Source organism: Chrysochloris asiatica, unplaced genomic scaffold (genome assembly GCF_000296735.1).
Source record: "Chrysochloris asiatica unplaced genomic scaffold, ChrAsi1.0 scaffold00347, whole genome shotgun sequence".
NCBI classification, from domain to species: domain Eukaryota; kingdom Metazoa; phylum Chordata; class Mammalia; order Afrosoricida; family Chrysochloridae; genus Chrysochloris; species Chrysochloris asiatica.
This window is the reverse complement of record NW_006408865.1, coordinates 2171673-2188303: the sequence shown is the minus strand read 5'-3', so window position 1 is coordinate 2188303 and position 16631 is coordinate 2171673. Positions and strand designations below refer to the sequence as shown.

At 38.0% G+C, this 16631-nt stretch overlaps 1 protein-coding gene across 7 annotated transcripts in view; it reads left to right on the top strand.

The window, feature by feature from the left end:
* Positions 1 to 882: 882 nt before the first annotated feature.
* The window catches only part of ANKS1B (ankyrin repeat and sterile alpha motif domain containing 1B), a 671108-nt gene continuing 655359 nt past the window's right edge, over positions 883 to 16631 (top strand). For 4 of the 7 annotated variants that reach the window (XM_006875943.1, XM_006875942.1, XM_006875941.1 and 1 more), the window contains exon 1: positions 1174 to 1683. In XM_006875943.1, the coding sequence (XP_006876005.1) occupies positions 1480 to 1683 (204 nt within the window). In that variant the 5' untranslated portion in view covers positions 1174 to 1479. The other 3 variants (XM_006875944.1, XM_006875945.1, XM_006875940.1) reach the window with 3 other exon arrangements.

Sequence of the window (16631 nt, the reverse complement as noted above, 5' to 3'; positions counted from 1 at the left end):
TTTAAATTTTTAAAGCATGTCAGGTGTACAAGGCACTGTATCAATCAGTGTGACTCCAAAGACAGAACTGAAGCCAGTGAGGAGGAGTAAGGTAGAAATTAAAACATCTTTCTAATAAATGGAGGCTTCTTGGTTCATAGTAAAAGCTCTGTTGTAGGCAGTATTGAAGCAGAAGGTAGCTGATAATCTTCTAGGAACATTGTGACAAGGCATCCCTGCATTAGGAGGGAAGTTCAACTAACCTTTCCACATGGTTTCATCCAGTCTTAAGAGTCTGTCTGTTCTTTCTGATGATCTAGTCCTATGAGTTCTATTATTAATCTCTTGTCTCTCCCAATTATTAATTAAATTATGCAGTCTGCTGCCATTCAGTAAAACTCACACATTTACATCTGTTATTCTTGAATTATTTTTGGTTGGGGCGCTTCTTTATAAAAAAAAAAAAAAACTCTACCCAGTTAATGTTACCTTTATAGCTGATGTAAAATGGTAACGTTGGTAGATTGGGTTCTAAATATCGGAGGTGGACAGGATTTCTTTTGCCTCTTAGTATTTTTGTTTCAAGGGAAAAAAAAAAAAAAAACAACTTGCAAGCCAGAAGGCACTATCTTGCCTTCAAGATAGTGATGCAGTTTCTATATTTTGCAGTAATTCAAGGAAGAAAAATATATCTCAGAGAGATTCATTTTGATACAGCATGATTAAAAAAAAATCTCCAAACACTGTACAGCTTAAGATCAGAAATATTTATCTGTGCTGCTTTAAAATAGAAGAAGGAGAAAGGAAAGGGGGAACCAGGAGTGAGCCACCCTATAAGCTATAGTTAAAGCTTTGCATTTCCTGGTGCCTTTTGAAACATAAAATTCCACAACAAATAGCTCTGTAAGGTGTAACCAGTATGAAGATTCAATTCAGATTTAAGCACTTTGGTTTGCTTTTGAATCTTGCTATTTTCTGCATTTGTTTTGACTGCTCTCATCATTCAAGATTGACGCTTGGATGGGTGTGTAGGAGGAAGCGGCAGCAGCAGGCTTACAGCTTGCAGACAAAAAAACTCTGCCTTATCTGATGGCTATTATTGAAAATGCGAGGTGTAGCTTGGGCTGGGTAATGAAGGGGAGCGAGCGAGGGGGAGCAAGGAGCGTGGAGCTGCATACTGATGAGTGTAGGAGTACTTGATAAAAAGAATTCTGGCTGGTGGCCGTGCATTGCTCATTGTGGAGTACTCCAACAATCACATAGAACGCAGACCAGCCTAAGCTGACAGCTTGATATGCCTTCTTCTGCTGCCTGGTTTTGGGGGCTGTATGACGTACTAGTCGGTAGTAAAGATTAATATGTAAGAAATGTGGAGCTAGGATCAAGTCATACTCCACAGCCTGCCTGGCAAACTATGTTTTACTTCTGACTTTGCTCTCTCGCTGAGAACATTAATCTGTCAAGCTGGCGGGCTCCTTTGATAGCAACTTTCCCAGGAGCATGATGTGGCAATGCCACCTCTCAGCCCAGGACTACCGCTATTACCCCGTGGACGGCTACTCCCTGCTTAAACGCTTCCCTCTTCATCCTCTTACAGGACCCAGATGCCCTGTCCAAACAGTGGGACAATGGTTGGAAAGCATTGGGCTACCTCAGTACGAGAACCACCTGATGGCTAATGGATTTGACAATGTGCAGTTTATGGTAAGACGCTCTCTATGTCCACGGAGCTGCCTTTTGTCTGTCTTTGCTTCTTATGTGTCTTACATGGCTCAGAGGCAGCCCGATTTGTACCAGAGCTGGTCAGTTTTTTTTATATGTAACTGCATCAGAAAATCGGATGCTCTTAGAACTGAACTTACTGTATACATATAGACACTTGCTGGAAATGAGATCTGTGTGCATCCGTATACATATGGATCATATGAATGAACTGGTGAGACTACTATTTATAGGCTGTGAAAGAAGATTAGCATTTATATTCTCCCTGTCATTCTTGGTGTGATTGTTAAAAATTTGTAATTTTAGAATGCCCCATTAGGTTTGTATCACTCTTCAACAAATTCTGGATTCTTAAAACGTATTCTTTCATTCAAGCATCAATGTTTAGTGATTAATTAGATAAGTGGAGATGTTTTCTGTGTAAAGATCTCTTTTTATGGATAATGATTCAATAGGCAGTTTCAATTGTGTGGACAACCTTCAGTTCATTAGCAAACTGTTTCAAATGGTCTGTTATGGAGAGCATTCACTTACTTACACATGTTGATTGAAGAGCAATGAGGTATTGTTTATTACTTTAGGTAGAACACAAACACTTCCATGGATGTTTAGCAAAAGAGGTTGATGGACTAAGTGCATATGGATTCTGAGTTACATGTGAGCTCAAGCTAGTGTATGCAAACTTCCCACCATGATGAATATAGGTAAGGAAAGAGGATGAGCTCTAGAGACCAATAATACAGCTTTCTAATCATTTACATACTTCCTTTAGTGCCTGTTGGTTTCCCTTATTAAGCTACATCACAGTCCTTATTACCATTGCTTGCTTTTAAGTCCCATCACACATTAACTAACTGATCCCTAAATTTAGAGAGATGGGACAGCGCCACACCAGGACTCCCAAATTTAGAGAGATGGACATAACATAGGCGCGTAGCACAGAAATGACTTGTAGAAACAATTCAAAGCAGTTGCTAAATAAAATGCTCGGTCTGACACCTGCAGTTTATTAATATCAGAACTGATAAAATACTGAGAGCTAGTTAGATCTTTTTTGTTTGTATGTTTCCAAAATCATATTATTCTTCAAGCTTGACTTGACTATTGTAGACTGGAAAAGATTGTTTAAACTGTTAAACTTCTGCTTCTCTCCAAAAAATGGGTATGCCAGAGAGCTTAAAATCATAATGATTTCAAAAAAACTACATAAATATAGTAAGAGTTCCAGGTAATTGTATATATAAAGCCCTTTAGAAGTATGCCTTTTTATAATGAAATATACAGCTACTGCTACTTTTCTTGTGTGTATTGAATACTGTCACTGTTTAGATAGACAAGTGAAAGTTCTTCAGCTGCCATAAGAGACTTAGGACTCGGAGCAGATTTAGGACAGACTTAGAACATCTAACAGATGACACCTAAGAATTAGTATAACTATAGACTATCCCTGGTAATGCAGTGGTTAAGTGCTCGGCTGCTAACCCAAAGGTCAGCAGTTCAAACCTATGAGCTGCTCCATGGAAGAAAGAGGAGTGGTTTGGTTCTATAACAATTTCAACCCTGGAAACACTGTGGGGCAGTTTATCAAACATAAAGTCTTTCCACAAATATTTATATTTATTGTGCATTTTGGTAAACCTTTACTCTTCCTCCTTATCTCTACTTTAAATAGGACTTTCCCATTTAGACTCCCAAATTCTTGTCCACTTTTATTCTGGTCCTATGAGAAGTTGGTTCTTTGGATTCCTTGGATAATTTGGCTAATCTGAAAGATATTTAATTAAGCATCATTTTGCTCTGAATGTTAAACACTTATGAGATACATTATCCCCTTTTGAAAGCCTGAAACTGAAAGGTTAATCAAACAGGTTTCAGATAAGCATTTGGAGAAGAATCACCAGAAAACATTCATTAATGTATTTGTGTATAAATATCCTGGACATAATGTGGCAAAACCAAGATCTGGTATTCTCCACAGATTATTCATTTTATTTGCTCAATTCCAACTATTAAATATAATTTTCCAGAAAATAAGAAAGCATTGTTAATTCAGATGAGTCAATCAAATACTTTCTTCATGAGACACAAATAATTATCTTTAGAAAACTTTGAGTTATCATTTTTAAGAGTTTGTTATGAAAATGAAGCAAATCATAAATTTGCTTCATTTTCATAATAGTGTTATTGATTAGTGCTTTACATGTTTTTCTGCACCATTTGTTTGCTACTAATATGAAAGATCAATTTCTACTATTATAAAAAATAGTTCTTGATCTTCCATAATCTAATCTATTTAATTATGAATTTAAGGCATATTGAACTAATATGATTGACTCACTTTAAGTAACAGATTTCTTTCTTGTGGTGACAAATCTGCTAGATCTGCTTAATCTCCATTTGGTATTATATTCCAGCATTTGTTTTCCTTTAAGCACATTCTGACCTGCATTTATTCATCCTGTTGCCTAAGCAACAGCCACCACACTCCTATTAACTATGATGTAGTGCAGGTCTTATTAACGTTTTAAAACAAGACAGTAGACATCAAGAGGTTATAATTAATGTTGGTTGAAACAGCATATTACATACAGGCATAGATAAATTCTTTTTAGGAAACATTTACAAGGTTCATTTTTTTTTTTTCCTTTAATAAATTTTGCATTAATGAATGTGGATTTAGAGGGTCCACATAAGTAACTTTCAAAGTAAAGTGTTTATAAAGTATTAGCATTTACTGTTCAAAATCTCTTCTAGGTACTCTCACACATATGTGCAATATATGGATGATAGAGCCTCCTCATGGCTGTGATTAACCTTAATAAAGATGACTAAAATGATTTCCAAGATATGGTCAGGAAAGAAAGAACTTCCTCTTAAATATGTATGAAGTATCGCTTCTCCTTCACACTATAAATGATCATTTGGACTCCTGGCATGGTGCTGTAGGATCAGCACTGGACTGTGAACCACAGGTCAGCAGTTCAAACCCACCAGCTGCTCCTTGGAAACCCTTACAGGGTCACTATAAGTTGGAGTCCACGGCACTTAACAACAACACCGAATTATTTTTCAATATCTTTGAATTAGAATTCAAAACTTTTTTCTCTGTATTTTTTTCTGGTTTGCAGAATACTTGTACAAATAATTTGAACATTTCTGTGTCCTTAAAACTTTAAATACATAGAAATCAGTACAATCAAAGAATAGTTACAAAAGTCCATCAGATCACGTTATACTTTAGGAAAGTTGCATGTATGTTCAATTCAGTGGTTTGAAATCAAAAGCACCTTCAAAACAGAGTCTTTTGAAGACTTCTGTAGGTTTCACCCTACCTGTTATTGTCCTCTGAAGTCCTATATCTTCACCTCCCTCCTGGATAGGGTTAGCTACCTACTGCTCAATAGTCTCTGGGCTAGCTGCCATGACCCTCTGGCTTTCCTGCTATTTTCCCCAGTTTGAAAAAGAATGTGTCTGAGTTTCAGTGTTACTGTCAAACAAACCGGTAGTTGGGTTCCCATATACAGTACACATTATTTTATTTTCTATTTCCTTATTATATTTGTTTCTTCCATCATCTTTCTTTTTCCGTCATGGCTGATGATTATTTGCTATATTTTAAATCTCAATCTGTTTATTCTTATCTCAAAGACTTTGCTTGTTTGCCTGGTATCTATCCCCTCTCTACCTGGACAGCTCTTTCCTTCCTGTACCCTCTGTCTTTATCCCAAAAATCTAACCCAATTCTTGCCTTGTTTATGTAGTTTTCCTTGATGTCTTCAGTCCATAGAAGTCTGCCTTTTCTCTGCACTCCTGTAGTAGATACAGTTGAGAAGAGAAATTACATTTGGCATGCCATTACTCACTCTTTAGAATCAGGAGTTACGTTTTCACATGGATATATTTTGTATCCCCAACTAAATGGGAATCTTCTCAATTCCAAGTTCCGTGTAATCAATTTTCTTGCCTTCTTCACGACTCCTAGCATGATGCTGTGCACATAAAAATCACTCTGTAATTTCTGTAGACTGTTGCATCTGTTCCTCCAGTCTCATTTTTAAACTGGAAGCCTCGCTTGGCCACTGGGAACATGGAGCATTAGTATTTATCACTCCTTCACTCAGCAAACACTCTTTAAATCTTTTCTATGTATCAGGGACAATGGTGATTACTAGTTATATAACAGTAAATGATATAGTCCAAGCTCTGAAGCAGGTCAAGTATTTTCCTTAGGTTCATCATAGTATTTGCAGACATACACAATATCTCAGGGACCTTGACTCTTGTTCTTCCATATAATGAGCACCCTTTGACAAATGAACTTGCTAGCAATTGTTTTTCTAGCAACACATTCCAGTAGGCAATTGTTGTTGTTGTTGTTGTTATGTGCTGTGGAGTTGGTTCCGACTCATAGTGACCCTGTATGGAAGAAGTAAAATCCACCATGGTGGTGGTGGTGGTGGTGGTTATGTGCCATGGAGTCGGTACTGACTCATAGACACCCTGCATAGGGTTTCCGGGGCTGTAAATCTTTACGGGAGCAGAAAGCGTTATCTTTCTCCCACAGAATGGCTGGTAGTTTTGAACTGCTCTCCTTAAGGTTATCAGCCTGACTCGTAACCACTACACTGCTTGCTGTTGTTTACGGGAGCAGAAAGCCTCATCTTTTTCCTGCAGGACAGCTTGTAGTTTCGAATTGCTGACCTTGAGGTTCACAGCCCGATTGGTAACCACTACACTACCAGAGCTCCTTGCTACACCACTGAGCTCCTTAAAATCTGTCATAGTGTAGAGCAAAGGGAGATAAAGATGCTGTAACATCAAAACATTGGCAACAATTGCATTAGGAAGTTTATATTATTTGGAGGAGGGTTGACTCATAATCTCTCCCTAATAACTAGTTGACAGTTTTATTTGTAAACTAATCTAAAAAGTGGAAGAATGAAATTTTACCAACTCATTTTTTATTGTCTACTGTGCTTCTAAGGAGCCCTGGTGGCTCTATAGGATAAGCACTGGACTGATAACCAAAAGATCAGCAGTTTAAACCCACCAGTTGTTCTGTGCAATAAAGAGGAGGCTTTCTGCACCCCTAAAGAATTACAGCCTCAGAAACCCTATACAGGGTCGCTGTGTTGTCGTTAAGTGCCATCAAGTCATTTCTAACTCATAGCCACCTTGTGTAGGGTTTACAAGGAGTGACTGGTGGGTCTGAATCACCACCTTGTGGTTAGCAGTCTAGTGCTTGTCCTACAGCTGTATGTCACGATGAGTCAGAATCAATTCAACTACAGTATGTTAGGGATTTTGGGGGGTACTAAGATTCTAGTAATAGTCACCTAGGTTGATTTGAGATTCTTTGACCATTATTAAAATGTTCAAGATGCAGACTAAACATCATAGTAAATAAAAATTATACAGGGAACTCTCTATAAATTGGCATTTTTTCACACTAGCGTTGATAGCATTTATAAAGGATTTGCTGAAGGTCAAGATGAATAGCGCCTACGAGACACTGAAATAGAGCCATAGAATTATTGGAAGCCATCCATTGGAGGAAAAAAATTGAGTAAGATTGAATCTACAAGGATTTAACTGAAACTTTCTTTTTCAATTTTCAATAAGCATTTTACATCCTGAAGAACTTAGCTCTTTTTCACACTTTTCTATAACTTTTCCATAATAAGAGCACCATTTGCAGTTGGCCTAATAAAATGACTTTTTAGGTATTTTAATAGCATATCACAATCCAAATAAAAAGTTAAACTTGTGAAATAGAAAAGAGACTGTCCCTAAAGGGTAGAGAAGATTAACAGCCACCATAATGATTTCTTGTTCAAATATTGTTTAGGAAATTTTTATAATGTGTCAAGGTATAGGAGAAAACTACCTGTCATCCTCCCTGTGATGTCCTGTTCTAGAAACAGGCTAATCTCTGAGCTGAGTGGGTGGCCTTACATTCAATATGCAGTTATAATTTTCTAAACTTATTTAAGGCCAGTAGTTATAGACCAACTTTTGCTAAAACCACAAAAACAATTATTTCAACTACTGGCATTTAAAGTCTGTTGATATCTAAAAGTCAGTGCCAGGAGGGAGTCATTTTTTATCTGGACAGCAGCTTAATTACAAATATAAAAGGTAACAGCCTCGCAGGGGTGTGAGCGAGAACTGAAATAAGACTTCTCATTTCCACTGTCTTGCTTCTCCATGCTTCAGTTTACTCATCTGTAAAATCAGTCTAATGAGGGATCTAGAAGAAATGTTCTTTGGGGTTGTTATTTAATATTTGGAGCTCTTTAAAGATGCAGGGTACAATATTCGTGATGGCAGAGCTGCTAATTGTTGTTGTGTATCCTATTAGCCTTGGAAGAGGACTGATTGCTTATGCAACAGAAAGGCTCCTTGTCGGAAATGAGGGCATGTGGAGGCATGGCCATCTCAGAGAATGGCTTTCGGAGAAAACATTAGCCACACTTCTAATCTGGTGATACTGAACCGAAACAGCCTTTTCTTCCACCTGGAATGTAATCTGATTAAATTGTAAGCATTAAAATATGCTGCTCCATTTTCTAAATAATACAGTAATATAACACCCATTACTAAATAATGCTCACATGAATTGACCTTTAATGTAGTCATGCAGCATATTTACATAATGTGATTTCAAGTATTGCTTCAAATGACCAGATATTTGGATGAAGAATTTACCTCATGAAATGTACCCAAAGTGCTGAATAGCAGTGTAATTTTATTAAATCCAGCCACAATCATATTTCTTTTCTTCTGTAAAAGAAAAAAATCTCTCAAACAAGTATTCCGTGGCAACGGACTGCATTTCCTCACTTTCAGTTAACTTCTTAACCCCTTAATCCAGTTTGCTTCCCTACTTTGCCACTAAAACTATTCTAAGTCAGCAGTGACCTGCTTCTCACCAAATTCCAACTCTTTTTCCCCCTCATTTCATGCATCTTTTCCCTATTTACAGTATCTGAATCTAACTGTGCATTCCTGATTGGTGTTTACTCCTTTCTTGGTTGCATGCCACTGTTCTCTTCAATCACCTATTCTCCTCATGCCTCTAAATGTAGTTGATTGGCCCTCTACCCTTCTAGCATATAGAGAGATTATTGGTTCTCACAGCTCCAAGTTTGCCCCTCCTCTCACCTTTTCTACCTGGCATGCACTGGGTGTCCAGCTAATGAATAAATATTTCTAAATGCATGTATGCATGCAAAGCATTTAACACAAATGTGGGTCAGATGAAGTGCCCCACAAACCCTAACTATTACGACAGCCAGAGTGGTCTTTCTAAAGCGCACATTTGCTTTAAACCACTCCTCTGCTTAAATCCTTCAAATACTTTCAATTACCTATAAACCAAAACCATTGTTATTGATTCGATTCTGATTACAAAATATTTCCAAACACCATAATATGACTTTCATGGTCCTTTAAACCTAGCCCAACTTTATTTTCCAGCGTCATCTTTTTCCATTTTCTCTCTGCAGTTATTAGAGAGCCATGTGTATTTCATCCATTGTTCATCCTTCGCTCATACTGCTCTCTGCCTAGAATGATCCTTGCCCGCTTAACTTGGCTGGTTTCTTCGTACCCTTCAGCTCTTCATCTAATTGCCACTTCTTTAAAGAGACCTTTCCTGACCCTCCAAGTATAGGTTAGGAGCTCTTTCTCTGTAGTTCCCTTTCTTAGCATAATAAATATTATGTTATATTGTCCATTTGATTTTTTCCCCTATCCCCACTGCCTCTATGCACTTGCATACTATGACAAGCATCAGAAAACTTTCTCTATAAATGTGTATTTTTGTATATATCGTGTATATTTTAGACTTTGCAAGCCATATTGTCTCTGCTGTATCTACTCACCTTTGCTGTTTTAGAATGAAATCAGCAATCAGCAATATGTAAATGACTGGGTGTGAAGTTGAAGTTGTTCTAATCAAACTTTTTTTACAAAAACAGGTGGTATTAACCCGTGGGCCATGGTTGACTATGGCGCTGTGGGATGATGCCCTGGACCACAAGGTTGGTTTGAACTGCAAGGTTGGAGGTTCAAATTCACCAGCTGCTCCCAGAAACCCTATACAGGGTCTCTATGAGTTGAAACCAACTCGAAGGCACTTAACAACAACAACCCTCAGTTTTGTACACCGTAAGAGTTAAAAATGTGCTTTGATACTCTATCTTCAATTACGACACATGGCTGACATATGTAGGCACTTAGTAACTGTTTGATGAAGGTGGGAAGGCAGAAAGCAAATAAGCATGAAAGGAGGGAGGAAGAGAAGCACTGAGGTAGGTGGTTCCAGCAAAGCTTCAGAAGGCTTGTTTGGTTTAAAGAGAACTTTAGCCAATAGTTAAGCGAGATCCAGCCTTCAGGGGTCTGACAAGAGTTAAAGAGGATGTTTTTGCTTAAACAAAGCATACTGAAGTATACTTTCCTGAAGGAAACTGTACAGCATAAGAACTGGAAAAACACAGCTGCAGAGGAAGCCTGCTGTTTCCTCTGTTTGGAATGCCTCTCTCTCTTTTTTCTCCCACCTAATTTTGTCTCACTGTTCATAACTCCACTAAAACATCATTCCTCCAGGAAGTTTCCCCTAGTATTATCTAATCATCTGAATTCCAGAACTGCCCCTTTCCTATCTACTGATAGTGCCTTGTTCTTAGCCCTGTGTTGATCCTAATTGATATTATGTTGTTTATTCAGATATCTGCCTTCTACCCTAGAGGGTGAGTCCCTTGAAGACAGAGATTGACTTTCATTCATATTTGTATTCTCAAAGCCTAGCACAGTGTCTGGCATATAGTAACTTCTCAATAAATTTCAAAGGGATTTTTCAGTCCTGGTGTGGCACTATAGGATAAGCACTGGACAGTAGTCCTAACCCACCAGTGACTCATGGAAGCCCTATGCAGGATCGCTGTGAGTCTGAACAACCACCACAACAACAAACAGATTTTTAAGTCCTATAAAATTTCATATAAATTATCCCTTAATTCTCACTATGTTTCTGTCATTAGATATTGTTGTTGTTAAGTGCCATTGAGTCAGTTCCAATTTATAGCAACCCTGTATAGGATTTCCAAGGAACGACTGGCAGGTTTGAACCACTGATCTTGTGTTTATCCTAAAGTGCCATGCAAGAACTCCATTAGATATTAATATCCCCGTGTTTACCAATGAAGAGAATGAGGTTAAGCACAAACAGAAACTGGAATTCAAAACTGAACTCCAACCTAAAGGTCCCGCTCATTCACTAAAACCACAGTCCCATTCCTCCCTTCATTTTTTCAGCACATGTTATCAAGCCCTATTATATTGTAGGCACTGGACAGGATATTGGTCCTACCATCCAAACCTTCTAGTTTGCTCTGTGTCTTATGCTTTAAGGGACTTCATCAACTGACTTCTTATTTTTCTACCTCATCTCCTATAACTTCTCAAAAGGCTCTCAACTTTAAGCAGCTCAGAACCCTAACTATAAAACAAACAATGCATCTTCATTTTTGTCCATGATTTGCTGCTAACCTAAAATATCCCATGTCCACCTGAATGCTTATTCAAGCAGGACCACTGCTCGAAACCCTGGTTCCTGCATCTGCTCACTTACTGATATGGACTCTGCCCACCTCTCCAGTGGCATTTTTTTTTTTGTCCCTTGTAAGCTCTGGCCAAGGAACCCTAGTGGTGCAGTAGCTAAACATCAGAGGTTAAAACCCACCATTGGCTTCGTGGGAGAAAAAACTTGGTGATCTTTTCCCGTAAAGAATACAGCCTAAGGAACTCTATGAAGCAATTCTACGCTGCCCTATAGAAACACTATGAGTTGGAATTGAATTGACGGCACAAAACAACAACAAACTCTGCCATATTGAATTACTGAAAGGCCCACAACTGTGCCACACTTGCTCAAAAATCCATGCTTTTGTACAAACTGTTCTGTGGGCAGAACATTCTCTTCCTGCACTCATTCTTGGCCTGAATGAGTAATTCTTACTTTAAAATCCAACTCTGAGAAAATCCTCCATCTTACTCAAGTATCCACTTGCTGGTCCCATGGAACTGTCTTCATAACTCTATTGAACAGACTTACCATATCTGAATATCTGCTTCTTTACTCTTTTCTCTGAGGGGAAGACAATGTCCTTATTCAGTGTTATTTTCCCAATAACTTTGTTTTGTTGTTGTTAGGTGCCATTGAGTCAGTATCAACCCTATGTACAACAGAACAAAACCCTACCTGGAATTGGGCTAACTTCACAATCATTGCTACACCTGAGCCCATTGCTGTCGCCACTGTACCAATCCATCCCCTCCCAGTAACTAGCAGGGTTGCTATGAGTCAGAACTGACTCGATGACACTTACCAACAACAAAGCATCTGGTAGATCTTCAATAAATGTGTCTGTATGTGTATCCATTGTTGATTTCTCACATTGCCAAGCACAGGCAAAAACCATCATTCAATAAATACTTAATTAACTAAACTAAATCTCCTTGAGGCTTTCATAATATGTAAAACGCCTAAAGAATCTACTGTTATTCTTTCATCCATCAAAAATGCTGTCTTCCTGATAACTTATACTTTCACATCCATGGGTAGTTATAAACAAGGTCACACTGCTAGTTGAAACCAGAACCTAAAACTTCCTACCTCTCTAGCTATATGTTCTTTCCATTTTACTTTGCTACTTCTGCTTGTCCCTAAATAGATCATATTTCTAAGAGACATTTATTTATTGGCATCTTTACAGCTGATGGTGGTGGTGGTGGTGGTTATGTGCTATGAAGTGGTTCTGACTCATAGTTACCCTCTACAGGGTTTTCAAAGCTGTAAATCTTTACAGGAGCAGAAAGCCTCATCTCTCTCCTGTGGAACAGCTGGTAGTTTCAAACAGCTGACCCTGAGGTTAGCAGCCCAATTCATAACCACTACGCTACCAGAGCTCCTTAACTATCTGATAGAAGAGTCCTAAAATACAGATGATTAGACAAATCATGGCTTATAGGAAGGGAAGAAAATTTAATCATATAGCTACTGCTTATCAAAAACTTATTATGTACTTTTTTTACATTAGCTTTAATTTCCCACAAATATTATAAGGCATATAATGTTATTCCAGAGTTATAAATAATAAAAGTCATAGAAGACTAATATCTGTCCTATGTGGTTAACCTCCATTGAGCTTGTTCCAATGAACAGTGACCTTGCATAAGGTTTCTGAGGAAAAGCTGGCAGGTTTGAACAGTACAGTGCTTATCCTACAGCACCACACCAGGAATCTAGCCCATAGCACTTAAAATTCACACATAGATCTATGTGAATCCTTATTGGAAAAGTTTTTAATGAGAATTTGAGGAGCACATGTCTGAGTGAACTGAGACTATTTGGCTCTGGACATGCAGAGTAGCGTACTTATTCTGGATTTGGAGTGATGCTGATTGATGCATACGAAAGAGGAGAGAAAAGAAAAAAAAAAAATGTGTGATGGACAAATTGAGTAGCCAGTGGCAAAAAAGCAGTTTACCACACACAAGGGTATGAAAATACAAATGAAGCCCCTAGAGATCTAAGCTGTCCTCAGACTGTGAGACTCACTGAATGGGAACCATCTCATTCATACAAGAAAACCAGCACCAAATAGTAGCAGTGTTCATGGGGGGCATGAGTTTCCCTTCAGTAGAATACTTCATTGCCCATGGAAGCAGCAGTCAAAATATCAGACGATATATTAATTGCAGTGGGCATATCTCCTGCTAAAGATCTCTTAAAAGTGTTCAACAGCAAAGATGTGGCTTTGAAGACCCAAGACATGGTTTTTCAATGGCCTCATATGTCCTTTTTTTTTTTACTGTTTATGTTTTTATTGTTGAGTTGTAGGAAATCTTTATATATTCTGGATGTTGTCTTTTTATTCTCTTGATTATGTTCTTTAATACACAAAAGTATTTAATTTTAATGCAATCCAATTTATCTAATTTCTCTTTTGTTACTCTTATTTTTGGTTCCAGGTTTAAGAATTAATTACTAAAACAAGGTCCTGAAGTTTGCCTTTATATAGTTTCTTTAAAGAGTTTTATTTTTTGACTCCTATATTTAAGTCATTGGTCCAATTTGAGCTAATTGTTCACTGTAAGATGTGATACATGGGTCCAAGCTTATTCTTTTATATGTGGAAATCTTACTGTTCTAATGCCATTTGTTAAGCAGACTAATCTTTCCCCATTGATTCAACATGACAACCTTTTCAAAAATCAGTTAACATTGGATTTTGTGATCATTTCTGGGCTCTTAATTCTAGTCCATTGGTCTATACGTCTACCTTTATTTTGGCACCATACTATTTTGATAACTATAGATTTGTAATTAGTTTTCAAGATTGTTTTGGCTATTTGTGGCTTCATATAATTCCATGTCAACTTTTCCATCTCTTGAAACACACACACACACAAAAGCTGTTGGGGTGTTTGATAGGCATTGTGTTGAATCTGTAGATTGTTTGGGGTAAGACTGGCATTTTGACAGTATTACGTCTTCTAACCCATGAACCTGTATGAAGCATAAAGTATAAATCAAGGAAAATTGGAAGTCATCAAAGTAAAATGGAATGCAGAAAGAATGATATACTAAGCATTAGTGAATCCTGGTGTGACACTGTAGGATTGAACCCTATACAGGGTCACTATGAGTCAGAACCAGCTCAATGGCACTTAACAACAAGAATGAACTGAAATTGTCTGGCATTGGCCATCTTGAATCAGACAGTCATATAGTTTGCTATGCCTAGAATGGTGTCACATTCATCATCAAAAAAGGACATTTCAAGATCTATCTGTGATAGGATAATATCTGTACACCAGAAGAACAAACAAATCTATGTTGGAAGAAGTACAGCTAGAATGCTCCTTAGAAGCCAGGATGGTAAGACTTTGTATCTCATACTTTAGACTTGTTATCAGGAAGCACCAGTCCCTGGAGAAGGATATCAAGTTTGGTAAAATGGAAGGTCAGCAGTAAAAGAGGAAGAACCCCTCAAAAAATGAATTGGCACAGTAGCAGCAGCAGTGGGCTCAAGCTTTAACAATGATTTTGAGAATGGCACAGGACCAAACAGTGTTTTGTTCTGTTGTGCTAACTCGATAGCATCTACCAACAAAAACAATGTATTGTTGTTATAATATTGTATAATGAACTGTTTTCTTAAGTTTCTTTTCAGGTTGCTCATTGCTGGTATATAGAAACACAGCTGATTTCTGTGTATTGACCTTGTACTCACTCCCCAACTTTGCTGTTTTCAGCTATTAGCTTTAGTAAATTTCTGTGGATTCTGGAGTTTTCTATGTCTAGAATCATATCACCTGTGAGTAAAAATAGTTTGACTTTTTACTAGCCAGTGCCATACAGATTTGCATATAGGATGGTTAGAACACTGAAGTGTGCTTCCTTAAAGTGGGTTTTATTCCCTAATTAAAATATAAGACAAGGGTGTGCAAGATTGAGGGTAGATAAGGTATTATAGACCCATCTCAGAGAGTAGGAAAGAGAATTTAGTAGGAAATTTGAGTAGGATTACAGGTCCATGTTGGGGGCTCATTTACGTTTTGTAATCATTTGGTTCTGCATGGGAAATGTTCGCGAGGCATTGGAAAGAGGATTGCATACTAAGGCACAGATTTGCTTTCATAGCCTGGTTCCTTCATCTATTTGGTATGGGATCATGGGATACTAATTTAACCACTGTGAGCATCAATTTCCCATGCACAAATGGGAGAGCATGCCAGTTAGTTCACAAGGTTATAGTGAGAATTAAATGAAGACCAGCTATGTACTTTCAGAGGACAATGAACCATGGTGGTAACAATGTGCCTGTTTCATTAACCTGGCAAGTAAGTCAATGTGAATTACTGCCACTGCCGTAATACAAAGAAATTGCCCAAAGGTGCATTGCTCTTGCCCTCATACTACCAGGGCATCCAGTTTGACCCCTGACTGAGAAACTGACTTTCCACCCCAAGTCTACTGAATCACAATCTACATTTTAACAAGGTTGCCATGCCTAGGTATACATAAGAATGTATACCTATAAGAATCATCTGAGGGTCTTGTTAAAAATGTAGACTCTGATTCAGTGTATTTGAAGTGGAAATGCAAATTCACAGCAGAAGGTCAAATTGGAATGAACCAGCTCAAAGCCCTGCATAATATATTGACCTCAGAGCCAAAACTTAGGCATATTATGCTGGGAATAGCCAAGTTTCCAGAACCTGCCATTTTAGTGACCTTATGTCAAATAATTCTCATTTGATGGAAAGTCATATCACCTTAATTAATTGCACAAAGAACTGACCCATCAGACCTAGTGGCCATGCAGCAATGCATACTGCTGGCAGAGCAGTGTGGGGACTTCCACTGAAGATGATTGCAATCCTTGCTTTCCCTAGGAAATGTATGCTCAAGGGCAACCACCAGTTATCAGCAATAAACAGTTCTCCTAATAAGGCTGATCCAGTGGTGATAATATTATGAAAATATCTGCATACACAAGAGCAGAGCTTCAAACCAGCTTATTCTGCCTTAAGCCCCGGCTAAGAATTTTCATTCATATCCCAACCATAAGCATCACCAGAGTATCTAAATAAGTGTAGGTTCTGGTTCAGTACAACTAGGTGAAAATGCAGATTGTCCACAGGCAGTCAAACCTGAATGAAATGGTTGGAAGCCCTACTGAACAGTGTAGTTTATCTTGAGGAACAATTGACTTAAACTGCATTCAGTATATGAAGTATATGAACAAATATGCTGGAGCATGTTAAAATATGTCTTTTCCATCTGTATCCTTTATTCTTCAGCTTGTGTTGACAATCTATGAGCCGGGATATATAGCCTATGTGCAGGAAAATCTTTT